This window comes from Triticum aestivum, chromosome 2D (assembly GCF_018294505.1).
Source record: "Triticum aestivum cultivar Chinese Spring chromosome 2D, IWGSC CS RefSeq v2.1, whole genome shotgun sequence".
NCBI lineage: Eukaryota > Viridiplantae > Streptophyta > Magnoliopsida > Poales > Poaceae > Triticum > Triticum aestivum.
Window position 1 is genome coordinate 442,947,770 of NC_057799.1, and position 27,196 is coordinate 442,974,965.

A 27,196-nucleotide genomic window follows, 5' to 3' on the forward strand; every position below is an offset into this window, starting at 1 on the left:
AATTACTAGCCAAAACATGTCCAGTCACAATCGCGCACGGATTGAATTGTCCGTTTCTTGGAAATAACACTTGAAATCATCAACAAGTGACCACGAGCCCACGGACCGCGTGTTCATGGGTAATGTGAGACGACAAGAGCATCTACAACCCATTCAGCAAATTTAAAGACCTAAACGTTGTCCACTCTGACGACCACATCCGACCACACTTTTCATATGTAAACCTTCATATTCATGTAAATTTATGCATATCCATTGTGTAGCACAAATCATCATCAGTTTAATCATAGATTTGCGATACACGAATGAATCAAGCGTCTTCATTGTTACGCTCGTTAATCCTTTTCTTCATGTTGATCAACCACTTCTTGTCTGCATCATACAAAAGGCTAGTATCCTGCAATCTGATCTTCGACTCCTCCATTTCTCTCGCAAGTCTCAGTTTCTCTCTCCCGAGCTCAATTCCTTGCAATGTCGCAGACTTTTCAAGCTCTCATTTTGCATATTCTCTTACTTCTCCAAGTCTATTTTCTCTCTCTCAATGTTGAACTTCTATTTCATCCTCTTCCAAACAAACTTCATCCTCTCCCTTTGCACACCTATGAAGAGCTTGTACCTCTCCTCCTTCTTCACCTCCTTAGCAGAAAAAATGCCCGTTCATGTGGCGGACATTTTGATTGCAACGCCATCACGTGCATCCCTCTCCTTCTCCTAGTTGTTTCTCATCATCTGTCCGTTTCTCTTTTGCGAGATAGCTTGTACGTCCGACCCTCCACTTTGCTCTTCTTTGTCATCTAATTCAATTGATTAATGGGAGCTAGGGTTATTGTTTATCTTCATCTTGTTGGGGCCATTTTTTAGCTTCTCGGTGACGGTTTGCCACTTTAGATTCCTATTTTATTTCAATCTACAATGAGACAAAGTGAACGGCTTGCACTCAGTTTGTTGGTACCACCTTGGGGTGCTCCCCATGCTCCAATTTCAAAACATCAATTTTAAATGTTTCAAAAATTCTGAAAAATGTGAATGTTCACAAGGAGTGTGACTACAACCTCTAAAAATTTCAGGTCCAAATTCAAAATGTACATTGAGAAACAGAAAAGACAAATTCAGATGTGAATAGTGTCAAATGTTGTTTTTATCTTTTCGATACTATTCATACTAGATTTCACATTTTTTTCTCAATTTGCATTTAGAGTTTGGACCTGGAATTTTTAGGAGTTGTAGTCACATTCATTATGAGCATTCACATTTTTTCCAGAATTTTTTGAAACGTTTAAAATTGATTTTTTATATATGGGAGCATGGGGAGCACAGTAAGGATGGGAGCACCTGATATTTCTCCTTGGCTCCACATAGTGCTTTTGCTCATGGTAGAGTTTCTGGTATTTTTTGCCAACATTTGATGCTCTTTTGCTAGGTTTCACATATTGGATCCATGCTTGTGGCCAACCAAGATTCAACCAACACCACATCTTCCAAGGTTGTGAATGTCGTACCTCTTAATTAACTACCTTTCTGTTTTTAGTGTGCCGTGTTTGCCCGACTTCAAACAAAGGGGAATGGGTATTCCCCAAGTCAAAATGCATAGGCTCTTGACCATCATTAATCATGTTTAGCATGAATTCATCCCACAATATGCATGTGCATCGCAATTGAACTGCCATCCCTAGATTGATCCAATGGTATGTGCAGCGAATGAAGAAACTAATGCAAATGTCATATGGGGCAAAGAATGTACCGAGTCTTGGTCGAGAGTATTGTCAAATATAAGGTGGACATGCTCGGTGTCAGCATTGCCCGATGTTGCCCGTTGCCTTTAGAGATGTGGTGATTCATACACCGTCTCCTTGATGGCGACACTTTTTGAGAAGCCATCCGGGATGCCTATTCGCTGGGAGGCCATAACACAATCAAGCTGTGTCGACGGTTTCTTTCTCCATGCGTCCACGACTAACAAATCGATGGCAGTAGTTAGACTGGACGCACCCAAGTCCATGTCCTCATCATCGGTCATCTCCGCACCAGCCTTCTCTGTAGCTGCCTTCTCTGCCGCTTCCTGCTCGCGCCGCATCCTTTGTCGCTCCCTCCGGGTGATGTTCTCTGCCTTGAAGCTGACCCCCACGAACTCCGTTGAGGCATCATCCATGATGACGATGGGGGATGGGGGTACTCATCGATGACATCTAAGACGACGGAGGGCGGCGACGTGGACGGGAAGAAATGGTGGAGGTGGGCGTCAGCTCAAACACGAAAAATGGAGAAGGGCGTGGGAGGAGTGCGGTTGATTTGGTGGACTTGGTCAATTTGGAGCGGATTTGGGATGGGTCCAGCCTGTCGGATCCGACATGCGGACGTGTTTGGGCATTCCCATATCCCTCCCACATATGGAATGGATAGGGAGGGTGCCGGATAGTCTGGGCATATAGGGATGGTTTGAGGGGTCCGGTTGTGTGGCATTTTTGTGACCGGTCACTGTCTGAGAAATCCGCTTGGACATATAGAGAGGGTTTTGTTGGGAATCGTAGCATAATTTTAAAATTTTCCTACGCTCACCAAGATCCATCTATGGAGTATACTAGCAACGAGGGGAAAGGAGTGCATCTACATACCCTTGTAGATCGCGAGCGGAAGCGTTCCAATGAACGAGGTTGATGGAGTCGTACTCGCCGTGATCCAAATCACCGATGACCGAGTGCCGAACGGACGGCACCTCCGCGTTCAACACACGTACGGAGCAGCGACGTTCTCCTCCTTCTTGATCCAGCAAGGGGGAAGGAGAGGTTGATGGAGATCCAGCAGCACGACGGCGTGGTGGTGGATGTAGCGGGGTCTCGGCAGGGCTTCGCCGAGCTTCTGCGAGAGGGAGAGGTGTTGCAGGGGAGGAGGGAGGCGCCCAAGGCTGTTGTGTTGCTGCCCTCCCTCCCCCCCCCCCTTTATATAGGCCCCCTGGGAGGGGGGCGCCGGCCAGGAGCCCATCTGGATGGGGGGGCGGCGGCCAGGGGGGAGACTTGCCCCCCAAGGCAAGTAGGGCGCCCCCCCACCCTAGGGTTTCCAACCCTAGGCGCAGGGGGGAGGCCCATGGGGGGCGCCCCAGCCCACTAAGGGCTGGTTCCCTTCCCACTTCAGCCCACGGGGCCCTCCGGGATAGGTGGCCCCACCCGGTGGACCCCCGGGACCCTTCCGGTGGTCCCGGTACAATACCGGTGACCCCCGAAACTTTCCCGGTGGCCGAAACTTGACTTCCTATATATAATTCTTCACCTCCGGACCATTCCGGAACTCCTCGTGACGTCCGGGATCTCATCCGGGACTCCGAACAACTTTCGGGTTTCCGCATACTCATATCTCTACAACCCTAGTGTCACCGAACCTTAAGTGTGTAGACCCTACGGGTTCGGGAGACATGCAGACATGACCGAGACGCCTCTCCGGTCAATAACCAACAGCGGGATCTGGATACCCATGTTGGCTCCCACATGTTCCACGATGATCTCATCGGATGAACCACGATGTCGAGGATTCAATCAATCCCGTATACAATTCCCTTTGTCAATCGGTATGTTACTGGCCTGAGATTCGATCGTCGGTATCCCAATACCTTGTTCAATCTCGTTACCGGCAAGTCTCTTTACTCGTACCGTAATGCATGATCCCGTGACTAACGCCTTAGTCACATTGAGCTCATTATGATGATGCATTACCGAGTGGGCCCAGAGATACCTCTCCGTCATACGGAGTGACAAATCCCAGTCTCGATCCGTGCCAACCCAACAGATACTTTCGGAGATACCCGTAGTGTACCTTTATAGTCACCCAGTTACGTTGTGACGTTTGGCACACCCAAAGTACTCCTACGGTATCCGGGAGTTGCACGATCTCATAGTCTAAGGAGAAGATACTTGACATTGGAAAAGCTCTAGCAAACGAACTACACGATCTTTGAGCTATGCTTAGGATTGGGTCTTATCCATCACATCATTCTCCTAATGATGTGATCCCGTTATCAATGACATCCAATGTCCATAGTCAGGAAACCATGACTATCTGTTGATCAACGAGCTAGTCAACTAGAGGCTTACTAGGGACACGTTATGGTCTATGTATTCACACATGCATTACGATTTCCGGATAACACAATTATAGCATGAACAATAGACAATTACCATAAACAAAGAAATATAATAATAACCATTTATTATTGCCTCTAGGGCATATTTCCAACAGTCTCCACTTGCACTAGAGTCAATAATCTAGTTACATTGTGATGAATCGAACACCCATTGCGTCCTGGTGTTGATCATGTTTTGCTCTAGGGAGAGGTTTAGTCAGCGGATCTGCTACATTCAGATCCGTATGTACTTTACAAATATCTATGTCTCCATTTTGAACACTTTCACGAATGGAGTTGAAGCGGCGCTTGATATGCCTGGTCTTCCTGTGAAACCTGGGCTCCTTCGCAAGGGCAATAGCTCCAGTGTTGTCACAGAAGAGAGTCATCGGGCCCGACGCATTGGGAATCACCCCTAGGTCGGTAATGAACTCCTTCATCCAGACTGCTTCCTGTGCTGCCTCCGAGGCTGCCATGTACTCCGCTTCACATGTAGATCCCGCCACGATGCTTTGCTTGCAACTGCACCAGCTTACTGCTCCTCCATTCAAAATATACACGTATCCGGTTTGTGACTTCGAGTCATCCAGATCTGTGTCGAAGCTAGTGTCGACGTAACCCTTTACGACGAGCTCTTCGTCACCTCCATAAACGAGAAACATATCCTTAGTCCTCTTCAGGTACTTCAGGATATTCTTGACCGCTGTCCAGTGTTCCATGCCGGGATTACTTTGGTACCTTCCTACCAAACTTATGGCAAGGTTTACATCAGGTCTGGTACATAGCATGGCATACATAATAGACCCTATGGCCGAGGCATAGGGGATGACACTCATCTTTTCTCTATCTTCTGCCGTGGTCGGGCATTGAGCCGTGCTCAATTGCACACCTTGCAATACAGGCAAGAACCCCTTCTTCGACTGATCCATATTGAACTTTTTCAATATCTTGTCAAGGTATGTACTCTGTGAAAGACCAATGAGGCATCTTGATCTATCTCTATAGATCTTGATGCCTAATATATAAGCAGCTTCTCCAAGGTCCTTCATTGAAAAACACTTATTCAAATAGGCCTTTATACTTTCCAAGAATTCTATATCATTTCCCATCAATAGTATGTCATCCACATACAATAAGAGAAATGCTACAGAGCTCCCACTCACTTTCTTGTAAACACAGGCTTCTCCATAAGTCTGTGTAAACCCAAACGCTTTGATCATCTCATCAAAGCGAATGTTCCAACTCCGAGATGCTTGCACCAGCCCATAGATTGAGCGCTGGAGCTTGCATACTTTGTTAGCATTCTTAGGATCGACAAAACCTTCCGTCTGCATCATATACAATTCTTCCTTAAGGAATGCCGTTTTGACGTCCATCTGCCATATCTCATAATCATAGTATGCGGCAATTGCTAACATGATTCGGACGGACTTCAGCTTCGCTACGGGTGAGAAAGTCTCATCGTAGTCAACCCCTTGAACTTGTCGATAACCCTTAGCGACAAGTCGAGCCTTATAGATGGTCACATTACCATCCGCGTCTGTCTTCTTCTTAAAGATCCATTTATTTTCTATGGCTCGCCGATCATCGGGCAAGTCAGTCAAAGTCCATACTTCGTTTTCATACATGGATCCTATCTCGGATTTCATGGCTTCTAGCCATTTGTCGGAATCCGGGCCCGCCATCGCTTCTTCATAGTTCGAAGGTTCACCGTTGTCTAACAACATGATTTCTAGGACAGGGTTGCCGTACCACTCTGGTGCGGAACGTGTCCTTGTGGACCTACGAAGTTTAGCAGTAACTTGATCCGAAGCTTCATGATCATCATCATTAACTTCCTCCCCAGTCGGTGTAGGCCCCACAGGAACATCTTCCCGCGCTGCGCTACTTTCCGGTTCGGAAGCGGTGACTATCACCTCATCAAGTTCCACTTTCCTCCCACTCAATTCTTTCGAGAGAAACTCTTTCTCCAGAAAGGACCCATTCTTGGCAACAAAGATCTTGCCTTCGGATCTGAGGTAGAAGGTATACCCAATAGTTTCCTTAGGGTATCCTATGAAGACGCATTTTTCCGACTTGGGTTCGAGCTTTTCAGGTTGAAGTTTCTTGACATAAGCATCGCATCCCCAAACTTTTAGAAACGACAGCTTAGGTTTCTTCCCAAACCATAATTCATACGGTGTCGTCTCAACGGATTTCGACGGAGCCCTATTTAAAGTGAATGCGGCAGTCTCTAAAGCATAGCCCCAAAATGAGAGCGGTAAATCGGTAAGAGACATCATAGATCGCACCATATCCAATAGAGTGCGATTACGACGTTCGGACACACCGTTTCGCTGAGGTGTTCTAGGCGGCGTGAGTTGTGAAACGATTCCACATTTCCTTAAGTGCGCACCAAATTCGTGACTTAAATATTCTCCACCATGATCTGATCGTAAGAATTTTATTTTCCTGTCACGTTGATTCTCAACCTCATTCTGAAATTCCTTGAACTTTTCAAAGGTTTCAGACTTGTGTTTCATTAGGTAGACATACCCATATCTACTTAAATCATCAGTGAGAGTGAGAACATAACGATATCCTCCGCGAGCCTCAACACTCATTGGACCGCACACATCGGTATGTATGATTTCCAATAAGTTGGTTGCTCGCTCCATTGTTCCGGAGAACGGAGTCTTGGTCATCTTACCCAAGAGGCATGGTTCGCACGTGTCAAATGATTCGTAATCAAGAGACTCCAAAAGTCCATCTGCATGGAGCTTCTTCATGCGCTTGACACCAATGTGACCAAGGCGGCAGTGCCACAAGTATGTGGGACTACCGTTATCAACTTTACATCTTTTGGTATTCACACTATGAATATGTGTAACATCACGTTCGAGATTCATCAAGAATAAACCATTGACCAACGGGGCATGACCATAAAACATATCTCTCAAATAAATAGAACAACTATTATTCTCGGATTTAAATGAGTAGCCATCTCGAATTAAACGAGATCCAGATACAATGTTCATGCTCAAAGCTGGCACTAAATAACAATTATTGAGGTTTAAAACTAATCCCGTAGGTAAATGTAGAGGCAGCGTGCCGACGGCGATCACATCGACCTTGGAACCATTCCCGACGCGCATCGTCACCTTGCCCTTTGCCAGTCTCCGCTTATTCCGCAGTTCCTGTTTTGAGTTACAAATATGAGCAACCGCACCGGTATCAAATACCCAGGAGCTACTACGAGTACTGGTAAGGTACACATCAATTACATGTATATCACATATACCTTTGGTGTTGCCGGCCTTCTTGTCCGCTAAGTATTTGGCGCAGTTCCGCTTCCAGTGACCACTTCCCTTGCAATAAAAGCACTCAGTCTCAGGCTTGGGTCCATTCTTCGACTTCTTCCCGGCAACTGGCTTACCGGGCGCGGCAACTCCCTTGTCGTCCTTCTTGAAGTTCTTCTTACCCTTGCCTTTCTTGAACTTAGTGGTTTTATTCACCATCAACACTTGATGTTCCTTTCTGATCTCCACCTCCGTTGATTTCAGCATTGAATATACCTCAGGAATGGTCTTTTCCATCCCCTGCATATTGAAGTTCATCACAAAGCTCTTGTAGCTCGGTGGAAGCGACTGAAGGATTCTGTCAATGACCGCGTCATCCGGGAGATTAACTCCCAGCTGAGACAAGCGGTTGTGTAACCCAGACATTCTAAGTATGTGCTCACTAACAGAACTATTTTCCTCCATTTTACAGCTGAAGAACTTGTCGGAGACTTCATATCTCTCGACCCGGGCATGAGCTTGGAAAACCATTTTCAGCTCTTCGAACATCTCATATGCTCCATGTTTCTCAAAACGCTTTTGGAGACCCGGTTCTAAGCTGTAAAGCATGCCGCACTGAACGAGGGAGTAATCATCAGCACGTGATTGCCAAGCGTTCATAACGTCTTGGTTCTCTGGGATTGGTGCTTCACCTAGCGGTGCTTCTAGGACATAATCTTTCTTGGCAGCTATGAGGATGATCCTCAGGTTCCAGACCCAGTCCGTATAGTTGCTGCCATCATCTTTCAGCTTGGTTTTCTCTAGGAACGCGTTGAAGTTGAGGACAACGTGGGCCATTTGATCTACAAGACATATTGTAAAGATTTTAGACTAAGTTCATGATAATTAAGTTCATATAATCAAATTATTCAATGAACTCCCACTCAGATAGACATCCCTCTAGTCATCTAAGTGAAACATGATCCGAGTTAACTAGGCCGTGTCCGATCATCACGTGAGACGGACTAGTCAAGATCGGTGAACATCTCCATGTTGATCGTATCTTCTATACGACTCATGCTCGACCTTTCGGTCCTCCGTGTTCCGAGGCCATGTCTGTACATGCTAGGCTCGTCAAGTCAACCTAAGTGTATTGCGTGTGTTCCGAGGCCATGTCTGTACATGCTAGGCTCGTCAACACCCGTTGTATGCGAACGTTAGAATCTATCACACCCGATGATCACGTGGTGCTTCGAAACAACGAACCTTCGCAACGATGCACAGTTAGGGTGAACACTTTCTTGAAATTATTATAAGGGATCATCTTACTTACTACCGTCGTTCTAAGCAAATAAGATGCAAAACATGATAAACATCACATGCAATCAAATAGTGACATGATATGGCCAATATCATCTTGCTCCTTTGATCTCCATCTTCGGGGCACCATGATCATCTTCGTCACCGGCATGACACCATGATCTCCATCATTGTGTCTTCATGAAGTTGTCACGCCAACGATTACTTCTACTTACATGGCTAACGCGTTTAGCAATAAAGTAAAGTAATTTACATGGCGTTATTCAATGACACGCAGGTCATACAAAATAATAAAGACAACTCCTATGGCTCCTGCCGGTTGTCATACTCACCGACATGCAAGTCGTGATTCCTATTACAAGAATATGATCAATCTCATACATCACATATATCATTCATCACATCTTCTGGCCATATCACATCACATAGCACATGCTGCAAAAACAAGTTAGACGTCCTCTAATTGTTGTTGCAAGTTTTTACGTGGCTTGTAGGTTTCTAGCAAGAACGTTCTTACCTATGTATGACCACAACGTGATATGCCAATTTCTATTTACCCTTCATAAGGACCCTTTTCATCGAATCCGTTCCGACTAAAGTGGGAGAGACAGACACCCGCTAGCCACCTTATGCAACTTGTGCATGTCAGTCGGTGGAACCTGTCTCACGTAAGCGTACGTGTAAGGTCGGTCCGGGCCGCTTCATCCCACAATGCCGCCGAAACAAGATAAGACTAGTAGCGGTAAGAAGAATTGGCAACATCTACGCCCACAACTGCTTTGTGTTCTACTCGTGCATAGTAACTACGCATAGGCCTGGCTCATGATGCCACTGTTGGGAATCGTAGCATAATTTTAAAATTTTCCTACGCTCACCAAGATCCATCTATGGAGTATACTAGAAACGAGGGGAAAGGAGTGCATCTACATACCCTTGTAGATCGCGAGCGGAAGCGTTCCAATGAACGAGGTTGATGGAGTCGTACTCGCCGTGATCCAAATCACCGATGACCGAGTGCCGAATGGACGGCACCTCCGCGTTCAACACACGTACGGAGCAGAGACGTTCTCCTCCTTCTTGATCCAGCAAGGGGGAAGGAGAGGTTGATGGAGATCCAGCAGCACGACGGCGTGGTGGTGGATGTAGCGGGGTCTCGGCAGGGCTTCGCCGAGCTTCTGCGAGAGGGAGAGGTGTTGCAGGGGAGGAGGGAGGCGCCCAAGGCTGTTGTGTTGCTGCCCTCCCTCCCCCATTATATAGGCCCCCTGGGAGGGGGGGCGCCGGCCAGGAGCCCATCTGGATGGGGGGGCGGCGGCCAGGGGGGAGACTTGCCCCCCAAGGCAAGTAGGGCGCCCCTCCACCCTAGGGTTTCCAACCCTAGGCGCAGGGGAGAGGCCCATGGGGGGCGCCCCAGCCCACTAAGGGGGGCTGGTTCCCTTCCCACTTCAGCCCACGGGGCCCTCCGGGATAGGTGGCCCCACCCGGTGGACCCCCGGGACCCTTCCGGTGGTCCCGGTACAATACCGGTGACCCCCGAAACTTTCCCGGTGGCCGAAACTTGACTTCCTATATATAATTCTTCACCTCCGGACCATTTCGGAACTCCTCGTGACGTCCGGGATCTCATCCGGGACTCCGAACAACTTTCGGGTTTCCGCATACTCATATCTCTACAACCCTAGCGTCACCGAACCTTAAGTGTGTAGACCCTACGGGTTCGGGAGACATGCAGACATGACCGAGACGCCTCTCCGGTCGATAACCAACAGCGGGATCTGGATACCCATGTTGGCTCCCACATGTTCCACGATGATCTCATCGGATGAACCACGATGTCGAGGATTCAATCAATCCCGTATACAATTCCCTTTGTCAATCGGTATGTTACTTGCCCGAGATTCGATCGTCGGTATCCCAATACCTTGTTCAATCTCGTTACCGGCAAGTCTCTTTACTCGTACCGTAATGCATGATCCCGTGACTAACGCCTTAGTCACATTGAGCTCATTATGATGATGCATTACCGAGTGGGCCCAGAGATACCTCTCCGTCATACGGAGTGACAAATCCCAGTCTCGATCCGTGCCAACCCAACAGATACTTTCGGAGATACCCGTAGTGTACCTTTATAGTCACCCAGTTACGTTGTGACGTTTGGCACACCCAAATTACTCCTACGGTATCCGGGAGTTGCACGATCTCATGGTCTAAGGAGAAGATACTTGACATTGGAAAAGCTCTAGCAAACGAACTACACGATCTTTGAGCTATGCTTAGGATTAGGTCTTGTCCATCACATCATTCTCCTAATGATGTGATCCCGTTATCAATGACATCCAATGTCCATAGTCAGGAAACCATGACTATCTGTTGATCAACGAGCTAGTCAACTAGAGGCTTACTAGGGACACGTTATGGTCTATGTATTCACACATGCATTACGATTTCCGGATAACACAATTATAGCATGAACAATAGACAATTACCATAAACAAAGAAATATAATAATAACCATTTATTATTGCCTCTAGGGCATATTTCCAACAGGTTTGAGGTGTCTGTTTGTGGATGCTCTAAAGAAGAATTGGAATAACCTTGCAAATCATTACCACCTTCAGGGTTTCAAATTTCTAAACAATGATTAAGACAAATTATACATGGGTTATACGACAAGACATATGTGGATAATGTTGCCTTTCTCCATTGAATTCGTATTTAAAAGTAGTGATGGGGCCAATCCATTTTTTTCGTGCTTGCAAGGCCTAATTTCAGCCATCATACTAAGCGCGCGAAAGGCATATCCAGCTAGAGTGCTAGAGAATGATAATGAAGACTTGACCAATCTTTTGATAACATAGCTCCCAAGGGGAGAAAAAGCAACACTAGGCACATACGAACTGTTCAAACACAATTTAGAGAATGATAATGAAGACTTGACCAATCTTTTGATAACATAGCTCCCAAGGGGAGAAAAAGCAACACTAGGCACATACGAATTGTTCAAACACAATTTAGTAGTATATAAAACACCTTAATCCTTGTGTCTAATGCTAATAAGGATCTTTTCAGACTACAAAATTTCTATTGAATTTCTTTGAGGATTCCAACTTTAGGAATACTTTCAATAAAAGGCAATTTAGAGAGTCAAAATTATCAAATTCCTACAGAACACAGTCGCATGCCACTGATTACATATGAACACTAGATGAAACCCCGTGCATTGTTGCAGCACATTTAGTCAAACTTAGATATTGTGCAACTGAAAGCACAAGTGCTCCTTGGGTGATTTTGGTAATTATTGTCAACATATCTTTCGTCAGACTGATAGTTTTATCTAGTATATTTCAGACAAGTTCAATAGTGGAGTGGCAAGGATAAGAGGATGTGGAACCCTTCAAAATGCTAAGGACAAAGATTGGCAAAAGCTCAAGACTCTTCATTTCTATTGAAGTGATCCAAGATCACATTGAGTCCATAGGAAAGCTAATACTATTAAAAGGGGATGAGGTGTTGCTTAATGGTCTACTTGCTCAAAGTGCTTAGTGATATTGCTCCAAAACCCTTAGCCACTTTCTCCATCCAAATATTTCCAAACGCTAATTCCAAACTCGGCCCCACCGATACTTCCTACCCGAAGCCACCGAGTTCATTTGACATAGCCACTGCCAGAAACCCTAACAGTTCGGTCGCACCGATACGGATCTCAGTCCCACGGAGATGGCCTTGCATTCACTTCGGTCTCACCAAGTTGTTGCAATCGGTCTCACCGAGTTGGCTTGATAGATTCTCTATTGCTTATTGCTTCATGGTCTCACCGAGTTGATGTAATCTGCGCCACCGAGATGAAGTTTGCCCTAAGCCCTAGCACATCGGTCCCACCGAGATTCCTAATGTTCATATTTTTGAATAGATCGGTGCCATCAAGATGAGTCAGAAGTGTGTAATAGTTGGATTTTGTGTGGAAGCTAGATATACCCCTCCACCCCTTCTTCCTCATTGAGGAAAGCCATCATAATGTGCCTACACTTCCACCATTCATTTTCCGAGAGAGAACCACCTACTCATGTGTTGAGATCAAGAGATTCCATTCCAACTATTTGAACCTTGATTTCTAGCCTTCCCCAAGTTGCTTTCCACTCAAATCCCTCTTCCATCATAGCCAAATATATGAGAGAGAGTTGAGTGTTGGGGAGAGTATCATTTAAAGCACAAGAGCAAGGAGTTCATCATCAACACACCGTCTATTACCTTTTGGAGAGTGGTGTCTTCTAGATTGGTTAGGTGTCGCTTGGGAGCCTCCATCATGATGTGGAGTTGGACCAAGATATTTGTAAGGGCAAGGAGATCGCCTACTTCATGAAGATCTACCCGAGTGAGGCAAGTCCTTCGTCAGCGATGTCCATGGTGGTATAGACAAGGTTGCTTCTTCGTGGACCCTTCGTGGGTGGAGCCCTCCGTGGACTCGCGCAACCGTTACCCTTCGTGGGTTGAAATCTCCATCAACATGGACGTACGATAGCACCATCTATCGAAACCACGCCAAAAATTCTCCATGTCTCCATTGCGTTTGCACACTCCAATCCCATCCCTTTACATTCTTGCAAATTGCATGCTTTACCTTTTCCGCTGCCTATACTCCTGTCATGCTTGCTTGAGATGTATTGTGTGTGCCTTAATATATGCTAAGCTCCACCTTAACTTGAAGAAATCAAAAGTTGCCACTTTTGCTTGTTAAGGGTCTAATCACCCCCCTCTTGACCCATCTTCTCGATCCTTTCAGCAACCAAATTGTAAGCTATCCAAAAAAGCAAAATTAGATATTACATAGAGATGAACACACCAAGGGAAAGGAAGAAAACCGGAATGGGAAATGTTATTGAAATATAACATATCAGCTAGGTAAAGTACCAATAACTCATATGCTCAATTAATGTGCACTCAAATGTTAAGTAAATGTGACATTATGTGGATTGTTACAATACATTGCACTATGAACATTCACAACCTATACATGTTTTTCATCCCATACAAATGGGTTTCTATGCTCCCTCAAATTACTGACTGACATGCCATCATGCAGCTTTTGAACTCTTGCCATTCACTTGCAGGTGAGTGGAGTTAGGGAATGGAATGCACGAGAGAAAATATTTCTCTAGAACTAGAATGATATTGGAGCCCGTCTTAGAGGCTTCCACATAAGCATTTCATCTTGATGCAGTACACAGTCCGAGAAGAAGTATTTAGTTGTTCTACAACATAGTGTAAGCCAAAATATCTAGATTTCCATCAATGAAAAGAACAATCTGGATTCTAAGATTACTATCAAATTACTGAATGGAGATGGTAGTTGTATTATCAAGAAATTAACACCAAGGAATATTTGCATCAATTATTCATGAAAATTGCCATGCCCTCGCACTCTCTCTCTTTTTCATGGAATCTAACCATTAACAGATTTGGGATTAGGTAAATTTTACTGAACAATCAGATGAAAATTCGGAAATTCAAACAATAAAAAATTGTGAAAAGGACATGTTGTAATATACTAATGGAGTACAATATTTCAAAAGTTGCACAATAACTTAACATCAACCTGGAAAATGCATCTAGATATCTCATACGAAATAACTGCTTATTTGAGGCTATTGTATTTAAGCAACATATATGAAAAACAATGAGGTTTCGTTTAAAATCTGCTGGCTAGCAAACGTTGAAAAATAATAGTAGGGCATTAAAAATCATAAGAGGAAAACATATCTTTATAACCAAGTTGTTCATCCTTTTCTTTTCAATATATATGCAAAACTGAATCGTAGATGGAACAATAACCTTCCAATCTCCAAAACATGGTATGAAGTTCATTAGTCATTTAGGGAACACAAAATTCTAGCCAAAGACGCATACAAAAAGTGTAGTATGAATTAATCAATATGGTATGCTTTATTGTACCCTTAACGAGCAAACAAAGGATATCGAGGAACTGAAAAGCAATATACAAATATGTTGATACACATCAACCCAGGTGAAAGTGCAAAGTAAATAAATTGTTATAATGTAATTAAAACTTAACGACATGGATAAGAAAACATGAACAGATGAACACAAGTGATCATAGTCACGACCAGTAAATCCATGCACCCAAAACCAAAATCATGGAAATTCACCTAAGGATTGAGTCCAATTCATTGACATCATCACCATCTGCCTCCTTGACATGACGACCTTTTCAAGGTATCCACGCGTTTCGAACTAATAATCTAGCAGCACTCCATCATTCAGGAAGAAGATCTCTGAGAAAATAGAGAGAGATAAACTTAGTGACACTCAAGGATAACTAGAAGTCTATTCTAGTTAGACCGGAGGAGAGACTAGAGAGCGTAGCTAAGTGGAGGCTCCTTTAAAGGATTCATGTGCTCTAGGGTGAGCCCTCCACACATTAGTCCTATAAAGGATGTTGGAGTACCCGCCTCTTGGTAACCTCCGCGAGCGAGAGTGTCCTCAGCGGTGTCCGCTGCGTCGGGGCCTCTCGTGGTTGGCTCTCTGAGGCGCTCTGGGTCGTCTGATCTGCATCTCGCACACGTATAACTTACTTAGGGGTCCAATGGGCCACGTGCGCTACCGGGGCTACCGTCCTGTGATGTTTGCGGTCACGCATGTTGCCTCACATGTGTTGTGCAAGGCTGGGCCGAGCTGTCTGTGACATTCACCACTTTGCCGGGCTGCGTAGCTCGCGCAGAGAGGGCCATTCGGCTAGGGGTCGCGGCGACGGGTGACGGACCTGCTAGCATTTGTGGCCTCCTATCGGGCTGCTTCGCTCACACCAACAAAGCCCACGCACTTGCCAAGCTCGGCGGGTGACAGCCTGGTGGTCGAAGAGGGCCATCTGGTAAGGGATCCTGATGACAAGAGGCCAGCTGGTCCAGCGGCCAACCATTTCCAAATGCGGTTTCAAAGGATGTTCGCTGTTTAAGACGATTGTGTCTTCATATAAGTTTGTTGTTTTAGGCTACACGGCGGATACAACGCACATTGGCCTTCCTCCCGCTTCATCTTGTAGCTCCTGCTCCAGATTGATCTTTGCCCGTTTCCCGCCAGCGACAATCGAACACGTCTACTACCTCTGCCTTCTTGAGCGGATACGCATCCTGCCCTGTTCTTTGGCCTCAATAGGCGTGCAATTCATCGTCAAATGACGTACCTTTTTTGTTTCGGGTGGGTAGCTCCTTCGTGCTTGTGTTCTCTTCCATTTAAAATCCGTCGTGCTGCTGCGCTGTCTGCCTGCCGGCCCGTCACAAACCACCGTGATCCGCTGTGCACCGCAGCACCATCGTCAAATACCATTTTTAACGGAGGATTTTTCGGGATCTGTAAAAGCAGCGCACCTGTCGATCTTATAGACACCTTATGAAACCATATTTATGGGGAGTTTTTTTTACAGGAACGGTTGGTGATGCTCTTATAATAATTTAGTTGCAGAAAAACCCCTAATTCCATTGAGCTCTAACGAAAATGCCGTTTGGTTCTCTGCGTGTGCCGTGAATCTAAACTCGGAATCGCTCCTGCTCCTCGGCTGATGTCACCGACACGCTCCTCTCGCCGCCGCGGCCGCCGCCTGTAGGTTCTAGCGATCCACCGATGGCGAGGCCGGCGGTGAAGGCGCTGCCGCCCAAGCACCTCGTGGCGCTCGCCGTCGTCGCCATCCTTGGACTCTTCCTAGTCGCCGACTACCTCTGGGCCTCCTCCCGCTCCGCTGCCCCCTCCATCTGGCCCTCGAGGCTCGATATCTCCACTCGCCCCACGGCGTCGCCGCCGCCCTCGGAGAAGGTGACGCCCCCCAACCTGATGTTTATGATTATTGGGCTGCTGTCTGCCCTCTACTGCCTTCAATTATTCTGTGCTCCGGGCTCCGGCAGTGTCGGGGTGTGCGATTACTGAGATCTGGTGGGAGATTTTTTTTTACTATTCAACTTGTTTGCTACGCTCTCTGATTGGCAGAGTAGAAATTCATTTGCTGCCCGGCCAATACTGCCTTCAAGTGCTTGACTCGTAACTTCCCCTCGACCTAATGCAGTTCAGTCGAGCAGCCATCGTGTGCTTGATTGTTAGGTGTGCACTTTGAAAATTGGTTATGCTTGCTTCGTGTGGCAATGTAGATGTTCGAGTCTCTAATTGCAGAACACTGACTGAGTTCTGGTTGGTCATGTTACGGCTGTAGTGGTCATAAATTTTCTTACTGAATATCTTATAAAACTGCTGGGGAAATGGCAATGTACATTCACTGGTAGGCTATTGTTTATTCCGCAATTTTGCAAATTAATTTCTAACTCCTAAGAAATCAATTTCTTAATTGTCATGACCTATGTTGTGACTAGATTGCTATGGTATAACTTGGATTTCAAGTTGATTTGCTTGCTTATTATCATCATTCTGCTACAATGATTTCATTCAGAATTAATTATGTTATATACTTCTCTTGTACAGCAAACAAAGGGCAATACATCTACAGGTTCCATGGACATAAGTGCCACTTTTGCGGATTTGCCAGCACCAGAATTGCAGTGGAAGCAGATGGCTGAAGCACCGGTACCACGTTTGGACGGTGCTGCTATACAGATTAAGAATCTCTTATTTGTGTTTGCTGGATATGGCACCATTAACTATGTGAGGAAACTTGCCCGTTCTTTTACTAGTTTACTAGGTTTGCCTATTTTTCTGTACTGTCTAAGATGATACTTGCTTAAGCATAATATATACACATGTTAATACTTAAGATGGATATTTTACTTAAAAATTGAATTAACATAAAATGTTGTAGTTGTGGAGGGGGTGGGGGGACTGCACACTATTGCTGTAGTTTTGGTATCTGAATGGTTGCACCTATGTCAGTCTGTACTCTGTACACTATAGACTCAACAAATTAAACTGAATAAAATGAATGAGCATTATGCCAAAGTTCAAGCGTGCCCTTACCAAAATTAAGTTCAAGTACTTGTACTATGTAATGTTGTTGCATGACCTCATTATAAATAGCTACGATAGTCGATAAATATTGCTGAGTTCAATTAATTTAATGAGGCCACACTGCAAAATTCTCCAGTTGTTCCTTGTAATGTTGTTTTCTTTATTGCAGAACAGCAGAGGTCTATCATTATTTATTTCTGTTTGTCAACAAGTTAACTCTTGAGACCTTCTGATATTTTTCATTTATAGGTGCATTCTCATGTGGATATTTACAATTTCTCGGATAATACATGGGGAGGAAAGTTTGATATGCCAAAGGAAATGGCACATTCACATCTGGGGATGGTTACAGATGGAAGATATATTTATGTAGTAACTGGACAATACGGCCCTCAGTGTAGGGGGCCTACAGCTCGAAATTTTGTGTTGGACACTGAAAGAAAAGAATGGCATGATTTGCCTCCACTGCCAGTTCCTAGGTACGAGTCTTGTTTCATTTTACACACTTAAGATTAGACATCACATTATGCATTTGTTTGTATTTGTACTTGCATGGTCCTATTCTTCCATTGCTCTAAATACTATTTTGGAGTTTGAAGATTTGACAAGTTGTTCTTTCACTTTTTTCCCCCTGTAAATATCTTGTTCAGGTATGCTCCAGCCACACAACTTTGGAGAGGGAGGCTTCATGTGATGGGTGGTAGTAAGGAGGACAGACATGAACCTGGACTTGAACATTGGAGCCTCGCAGTTAAGGATGGGAAAGCATTGGAGCAAGAATGGAGGAGCGAGATACCAATCCCACGTGGTGGTCCACATAGGTCTGTTACTTCCCCTTCATGTGACATCTGTTGTTGTTCTTTGGAAATGGAAGTTGTTAGATTCCTATATCGTCTTGACTTCTTGACATTTCACATTCTGGTGTCTTTAAACTCTTTTTGTGCTCCTGGCAATACATTTTCTGTTAAGGTATTCTGTTAACCAATTATTTCGAAGAATAAGTTCTGGGCAAGAAATTTGGTTGCACAGTATACAAAATTGAGGCTGGTTTATGTAACACATAACATGTTTCTTAGATCATGACCTACTATTTTGCATCAGGGCATGTGTTGTTGCTAATGATAAGCTCCTTGTTATTGGTGGTCAAGAAGGAGATTTTATGGCCAAACCTGGATCACCTATATTTAAATGTGTTAGAAGAAGTGAGGTATGTTGATACTTTGATTAATCAGTATACATGCTGAATTGCTACACATGATGGAGAAAGTTGTTCATTTTATAGATCAATTCAGATCAGTTTATTGCATTAGTTCCGCATCTCAGCCATGTTTTTTGCATGACTGCATCTATTAAATAGACATTGAATACCTAGCATGCTTCTTAAATAGATACTTGTGTGAAATGTTTCATCTTCTAATCACAATAGTTTTCTTACTTAAAGTTCTACATTCCTTCTCTTGATCTGTGCCTATGCAGATGGTGTACAGCGATGTATACATGCTTGATGATGAAATGAAGTGGAAGGAACTTCCACCCATGCCGAAGCCAGATTCACATATAGAGTTTGCCTGGACGAATGTCAACAATTCTATAATTATTGCTGGGGGAACTACAGAAAAGCACCCAATTAATAAAAGAATGACCTTGGTTGGTGAAGTCTTTCGGTTCAATTTGGAGACACTGGTACATATCGTTCCATATACCTTTTTTGTTTTGTTTGAGAATACAATTCATGAAAGCAGGGGAAGTTGGGAAAATGTTGTGCTAGGTTTTAGCTATCAACATCCTGTTGTTTGCAATGTGGTGTTTTCTCTGTTTCTTGTTTTCTTAAAGTTCTGCTCTTAATACACAGAGAACTGAAATACTGTTATTCTACACATCCAAATTTCTGTTCTAGAATAATATGATGCTAACAGAACTGTGTAAGAGAATCTAAAAAAAAGCATTCGTAAATCATGAATTGCATGGGTTGTTATCGTGATGCGACTGAAATTCCATCTGCATACAGGAATGGAGTGTGATCGGGCGGTTACCTTTCCGGATCAAGACCACGTTGGTAGGATACTGGGATGGCTGGCTGTATTTCACTTCCGGGCAACGAGACAAGGGCCCAAGCAACCCATCTCCTAAAAAGGTTGTCGGGTGCATGTGGAGAACTAAGTTGCACCTGTGATTTTTCTAAAGGAGAACTGATTTTAGCAGAGCATTCTTTCAGTATTCTTTTTCGATCCCCCCCCCCCCCCCCCCCCCCCCCCGCGCGCGTTGGTGGGCGAGTTAGCCTTTGTTGTGCACTTTCACATCATGCCACTTGCTCTGTTGTATGCTTATTTTTTGCGGTTATACTTATATCACAGAATAGCTCACTTTTACACAATTTTGTACATATTCTATGATGTCGTTCTAATCTTGTACTGGCTGTAACAGATACATCTACTGATGTGTTTCTTGATGTTCCTATATTCTTGGAGTACATAGCAATTCGTGGGAGAAAAGTATCTTGTACGAAATACTGCTAGCCACATCAGTATTGAAATCATTCTCGCCGTTGCTTGTTCACTCTTACATCTGAGAGGTGTTCAGATAAGGGGTATCCGGCAGGTACTTTTCATATGCACTCCGTATTAGTTAACCAGAAACACCTCTCATCCAAACACCTTCGAAGACTAAGACGTATTTTTCTCTCAAGCCTCTGCAGTAGCTTCTAAACTTGATGTGAATCCAGTTTGTATCCTCTGAGTCATCAACGTCATCTAGACCTATACGTACAAATTTTTTTTTGCGGGGGTTCCTATACCTACAGTTGACCTGAGCTCTTTCAACTCTCACATGCCTTCTGTGAAGTGGCAAGTGTTGTTCTCTGACGGTTGCTGCTTTTCGCCCGTGTAACTGGACTTGTATAAAGTGGCTGGATGGTTCCTTGTGATTACGATGATCAACACACTTTTGTTTTCTTTTCCTTCGAAAGCCGGGAGCTACCGAGAAGTACGTACAGTACTAACTTTTTTTCCATCGAATTTAGGACTTTATTCAGAATAACAAAAGTCGGTTACAGTCTGCCCGTAGGCTAGCACGTAGGAATTCTGGGCTAACATCTAGCCAACTATCCGTCCCATCAAGCGTACAGGCACGCTGAGCACAGAGATGGGCCGGCACATTCAAATTCCTACAACATGTTGAACCGAAAAAAAAATAAAGTGTGGTACAATGTCCAATAATTCTCTAAAGATAGGCGATGCAATCGATCTGGAATTGCCTCGCGAGTTCCAGAGATCAACCAAGTGAAGACAGTCAACCTCCATTATCACATGTGAGTAACCTCGGAGCTGAGCAAAAAATTACCCCCTCCCTGAAAGCCAATAACTCGGCGATGAAAGGGTCCGAGACGCCCGAAAGAGGCTTGCACCAAGCGCCTTGGAAGGCCAGATGGGAGCGTGCAACTCCCCCGCCCCTCCGTTGGCCCGGTCGTGGGAGCGTGCAACTCCCCCGCCCCTCCGTTGGCCCGGTCGTCGAACACTGACCCGTCAATGTTAATAGTGATCCATCCCAATGGGGGGGGGGGGGCGCCAGCACTGGCCAGCCGTCCAAGCGTGTCGGCCTGGTATGTCAAGGATAGACAGCGTCTCCTGCACCCACTTCATGGCCATCGAAGGATCGAACCCCTGCTGTTCATGTGTCCACTTGTTCCTCGAAGTCCAAATGGAATGCATAATGGTAATAATCTTGCTCCGTGCATCATCAGAGAGCATCTTATCAAGTGTGATGTCGCGAGCCCAGATGTCTTGGTGCAGCTGCGGTAGCTGTAAGTCGAAGCGGTCTCTAGCTGCCACCCAGAACATGCTTGCATGCGTGCAAGTCATCAATGCATGCTTCAGATCTTCATCTGTAGCTTGACAAATATCACAACGGCCCGTTGTTTTGATGTGCCGGTGATGTAGAGTCGTAGAGTCTGGTAGGATCCCGCGCAGAGCTCTCCACCATAACACTTTGATCTTTGGTAGCACATTTAGCTTCCAAAGTGCCGTCCACAACTGTTTGTTGTTCGTTGATGCCTCCGTTACCGTCTCTTCTTCTAGAGAACTAAGCTCGTTACGAGTCATGAGAGATCGATACGCCGATTTGACAGTGGAGTGTCCTGACCTTTCCAAAGCCCATGCTAAAGTGTCCTCGCCGCCTGCCACCCGAAGAGGAATGTTAAGTATTGCTTCCGCATCCGGGGGAGTAAAGTTTTGGCGGACTAGATCCATGTTCCACCTTCCTGTGTAACTATCAATCAGTTCTGAAACTGTTGTAAGCGGGGCATCTCCAATGCGACCGCTGGGTTTGAAGGATGTGGTATTTGGTATCCACGGGTCTGTCCAAATTGAGATCGTGGTGCCGTCGCCGAACCTGTGGATCAAGCCCTCTTCCAGTGCCTTCCGGCCAGCCACAATAGCCTTCCATGTGGCAGAAGCCCGAGCCGGCGCCGTGGCGTGTAAGAAATCTGACTGAGGGAAGTATCTTCCTTTTAGAACCCGGGCACACAAGGAGTCCGGGTTTGTCAAAAGTCGCCATCCCTGCTTGCCGAGCATAGCGAGATCGAACACTTCAGGGTCTCGAAAACCCATGCCTCCCTTGACCTTTGGCACTGTCAGCTTGTCCCAGGACATCCAATGCAGAGATCTTTTGTCAAGGGAGCTGCCCCACCAATATTTAGCCATAGGGGACGTAATACTCTTGCACACTTTCTTTGTCAACAGAAAGCAGCTCATGCTGTAGGTTGGTATGGCCTGTGCACCGGTTTTTATGAGGACCTCCCTCCCTGCACACGCAAGGTTCCTTTCAGACCATCCACCTATCTTATTGTGCACACTATCACCAATATGGTTAAAAGTGCCGCTAGTAATTCTTCTGATGGCAGTAGGCAGCCCTAGATAGCGTTCGGAGAACGCTTCCACCATAATTCCGAGAGAGTTTTTGAGGATCTCTCTGCTGGACTGTCTTGTGTTTGCACTGAAGAAAATAGAGCTCTTTTCTCGGTTAACTGCCTGGCCCGAGCACTCGACATAAATTCGGAGAATCTCATTGAGCCTGTCTGCACTTTGGGTATTTGCACTGAGGAAGATGAGACTAACTTGCACCTCTTGTTTTATGTCGTAGATTGCTCACGACATGTCGCTGCCGATGACCACAGAACCGATTCCTGATCTGTACAGGATCATATCCAGGGGACAGCTAGTGCCGCTCGTGTAGCACTTTCCAGTTTTTCTGCAATTCTTTCCTCGTTGACGTTTCTAAAGCATTTCAAGATTTTGTTAAAAAAAGAGAGAAAATCTCAGCATTTCGGGCTTTCGGCATCCAGCTTTTAAGTGATGGCAGTTAGACGGAGTACAACACTTGAGGTATGGTATGAGGCACACAACCATTTTTTTATAAAGGGTGGTTTTATGTGCTAAAAAAATGAAGGATCAAGAGGACACAAAACACAATGAGCATGTATCCTACCTCTGCATAGTTAATATGTACACAACCAACACGAACGCAGGCACACAGACAACACCATGACAAATAGCAAAGTCAAATAAGACCAGAGCTATGCATAGGCGAGGAAAAAAGAAAAAAAGAAAACAACCCAATCCGCGATCGGCACCGCACAGATGATGAGGTTCTTCAACAACAACGTCTTCAAGAAGGGAACGACGCTCAAGCACCGCTGCAGTGGCGAATCTAGACAGAAAATGGAGGGTGGGCTCAAATTTTTACGTAAGCCTGTTATCATGCGAACATGTATTGGGTTGGGCTGGCAAGTAGACTAGCAGTAAAAAACTTTTTTTCAGTGCTGGGGGAGGGCTTAGAGCATCTCCAGCCGTTGAGCCCCCAGGAGGCATTTTTTCCGCCGCTTGGGGGGCTGCCGGCGAAAAATTAAGCCTGGGGTGGATATTTATCCACTCGTTGCGCGTACCCAGCCACCACCACCGCGCGAACCGCCCTGGCTAGCGGATCGCCTACTCGGTGGCGATGAAGCGCGGCCACGGCTCCGGCAGGCTGGCCGGCGACGACGACGGCGCGTTCCCCTACCCGCCTCCTCCTCCTGCTCCTCCTCGCCGCGGTCGCCTGCACGGGGCCGCCCGACGCCGTGTCCAAGCCCGCACTGCTCGAGCCTTGCGCCTCCGCCACGGCCTGCCCCGCGCTGCTCTCTTACACCCTCCACGCCGACCTGGCCGCGCTTTTTGTTGCCGACCCGCTCGCCATCCTGGCCGCCATCGACTTCGCCGCCCCGGGCCCGGCCGGCCGCATCCTCCCGGCCTCGCGCTGCGCGTGCCGGTCCGCTGCGCCTGCTCCGGCGGCGTCCGCAGGGCCACCTCCGTCCGCTACGTCTCCCGCCCGGGGGACACGCTCGCCTCCATCGCCCCGCGCGTTTACGGCGGCCTCACCGCCCCGGACTGGATCAGGGACTCCAACGGCGGCGTCCTCGACGCTGATGGCGCCGTCGACGCCGGGACCGCGCTGCTCGTGCCGCTGCTCTGGCCGGGCGACAAGGAGGAAGCAGGGCGCGCGCGTCCGCCTGGGCGTCGAGGAGGCGGGGAGGAAACAGGGCGCGGCCGGCCCGTCCGCTACGCCGGACTCGGCGAGCGGCAAAGGGGGGGGTGCTCTTGGGGAAGAGCGGCATGGCGCGGAGCTGGCGTCGCCGCGCTTGCAGCCGCCATGTCCGCCGCGTCGTCCTTGTCCTCGGCCATGCCGCCCCATCCGCCCCGTCCCACCCAGACCACGCCCGCGCGCATGGGGCTGGAGCTCAACCCGTCGGCAGCGCGGACGGGGGAGCGGAGGAGGCTGCCCGCGGTGAGCACGCCGTGCTGCGGGAGGTGGCCGCGTACCTCCGGCCCGGCCGTGGCCAGCTGCATCTGCGACTGCAGCACCGCCCCGGCTCCGCGGCCGCATCTCCGTGGCCTCCGCGCCCGGTGTCGAGGCCGCCTGTGGCCGGCGTGCCCGGTGCTGGGGCTGCCCGTGGCAGGCCTCGCCGCCCGCGCCTGCCCACAGCGACGCCTGGACCACGGCCGCACCCCCTGGTCGACTCAGGGCACCAAAAAAAGGTTGATTGGAGGAGGAGGTATGAAGCAGCCCTGAGAATCCACGACGGGGAACGGCGGCGCAGGATGGGACTCGCCGCGGCGACGGATCACCGGCGGGTGGCTCTGCTCCTTCCCCGTGCGGCCATGCTTGCTTGTTTCTCCACCCCCTGGTGTTCCTGGCCGCCGAGTGCACGTGGTGGGCCTGTGAAAAGAGGAGAGAGAGTTAGGACAGAGGCCGACGTGTGGGGTTTTCGCATGCAAAAAGTAGTGACGGCGCCCCCGGCTGACCCCAGCTTTCTGGGTTTCTCTTGCGAGCGCCGGCCGTAGTTTTCGCTAATACTGGCGCAAAACGAGCCCGTGGGGGCATGGCTGGGACCGTTTTTGGCTGCGGGCGCTGAAAAAAATGCTCCTAGGGGGCTTCCTGGGGGGCCTAGTGGAGATGCTCTTAAGCCTGGTAAAGCCCCTCTACTAGATTCGCCCCTGGCTATAACCGATCCAACCACTCGTGGTCAGAATTTAGGTATTCAGCCTGGAACCAATCCAATCATATTCGAACAATGCCTTTAACAAGATAATGACATATAAATATCGCCATTGCCAGGTATATCCAACACGGGAGACCAAGGCTTTCACCTCGGAACTCGAGATCGGGTGCTTGCGTAGAACCACCATCGACGTCACTTATGTGTAGTTGCCACCATTTTTTCACGATCCCAGCAGGTACATGTGATGTGGATCTCCGCCGCCGCACAACCATCGCTCTGCGTCAAGCTGGCGTCCATGGTTTGCATCTTCCTCCCGAGGTCAGCCACCGAATCTGAAGAGATGAACCCTTATAATACTTTTCGATGGCCATCGCAATCCGCAACCAGTCCGTTACCACATGCCAGAATGGTCGCCAAAGACCAACGCCGAGGACGGAGCACACCACCACTGACTACTACCTTGCTGAAGAGAGCCCTACCCAGGCGCATCGGCCAAGACGCTGACAGCCGGAGCTGGAGCACGAAAGGCAGATCATCATTGTTCGCATGAAGCGCAACCGCCGCTAGCCGCAAGATCGACACCATAGACCTTTACCACTGGGCCAGCAGTCTTGGGAGCATCATATCTGGGTAGAGGATGGCAGACCATCCACTGAAGGTCGCCACCCGTCACTGCTTCAGATCAGCACTCCAGCCACCAGCCGTCCTGCCATGAATTAACGTCGCCCCACCGCCGCCGACCCACGCCAGCCACACCGTCTCCCAGAGATCTAGCCGAGGAACCATGTCCGTTGTGGTTATCGACAGGACCCAGCCCAGGAGAGAGAAGGCGAACCAGGGGAATGCCCCACCGCCACCATCCCCGGACCCACCGGCTTCGCTGACCGGGTCTCAGGACGTGGACGGGGCCGACATGTAGCGGGACAGAGGACGTGGGCCACATCTCAACTACTCCAAAGTCGTCTGATATATTGATACGCCTTCAATGTATCTATAATTTATGAAGTATTCATGCTATTATATTATCCTTCTAGGATGTTTTAATGCATTTGTATGCTATTTTATATGATTTTTGGGACTAACCTATTAACCTAGAGCCCAGTGCCAATTTCTGTTTCTTCCTTGTTTTTGAATTTTACAGAAAAGGAATACCAAACGGAGTCCAATTGACGTGCCAATTTTTGACGATTTTTTATGGACCACAAGAAGACCCCGGAGTAAAAGAGTTGGGCCAGAAGAGTCCCGGGCCGTCCATGAGGGTGGGGGGCGCCCCCTGGGCGCGTGGGCCTGCCTCATGGACGACTCGGGAACCTCCTTGACGTGAGACCTACGCCAAAAATTCCTATAAATACTGAAACCTCCAGAAAATAACCTAGATCGGGAGTTCCGCCACCGCAAGCCTCTGTAGCCACCAAAAACCAATCGGGACCCTGTTCCCGCACCCTGCCGGAGGGGAGATCCCTCACCGGTGGCCATCTTCATCATCCCGACGCTCTCCATGACGAGGAGGGAGTAGTTCACCCTCGGGGCTGAGGGTATGTACCAGTAGCTATGTGTTTGATCTCTCTCTTTCGTGTTCTTGAGGTGGTACGATCTTGATGTATCCCGAGCTTTGCTATTATAGTTGGATCTTATGATGTTTCTCCCCCTCTACTCTCTTGTAATGGATTGAGTTTTCCCTTTGAAGTTATCTTATCGGATTGAGTCTTGAAGGATTTGAGAACACTTGATGTATGTCTTGCATGTGCTTATTTGTGGTGACAATGGGATATTCACGTGATCTACTTGATGTATGTTTTGGTGATCAACTTGCGGGTTCCGTAACATTGTGAACTTATGCATAGGGGTTGGCACACGTATTCGTCTTGACTCTCTGGTAGAAACTTTGGGGCACTCTTTGAAGTTCTTTGTGTTGGTTGAATAGATGAATCTGAGATTGTGTGATGCATATCGTATAATCATACCCACGGATACTTGAGGTGACATTGGAGTATCTAGGTGACATTAGGGTTTTGGTTG

General features: G+C 47.2%; 1 protein-coding gene across 1 annotated transcript; it reads left to right on the forward strand.

The window, feature by feature from the left end:
• The first annotated feature begins 16,177 nt into the window (after positions 1–16,177).
• LOC123053711 (kelch repeat-containing protein At3g27220) lies at positions 16,178–20,202 on the forward strand. Its single transcript, XM_044477242.1, has 7 exons — positions 16,178–16,509; positions 17,167–17,346; positions 17,896–18,125; positions 18,297–18,467; positions 18,748–18,853; positions 19,123–19,329; positions 19,655–20,202. The coding sequence occupies exons 1-7, from the start codon at positions 16,321–16,323 to the stop codon at positions 19,817–19,819; spliced, it is 1,248 nt and encodes a 415-aa protein (XP_044333177.1). The 5' UTR covers positions 16,178–16,320; the 3' UTR covers positions 19,820–20,202.
• The last annotated feature ends 6,994 nt before the right edge of the window (positions 20,203–27,196 follow it).

Bases quoted from the DNA above. Each gene is read 5' to 3' on its own strand.
- LOC123053711 (XM_044477242.1), top strand. From the start codon at position 16,321: ATGGCGAGGCCGGCGGTGAAGGCGCTGCCGCCCAAGCACCTCGTGGCG. The intron at 18,468-18,747 runs GTCTGTTACTTC...ATTTTGCATCAG, and splicing joins CCACGTGGTGGTCCACATAG to GGCATGTGTTGTTGCTAATG. The intron at 19,330-19,654 runs GTACATATCGTT...ATCTGCATACAG, and splicing joins GGTTCAATTTGGAGACACTG to GAATGGAGTGTGATCGGGCG.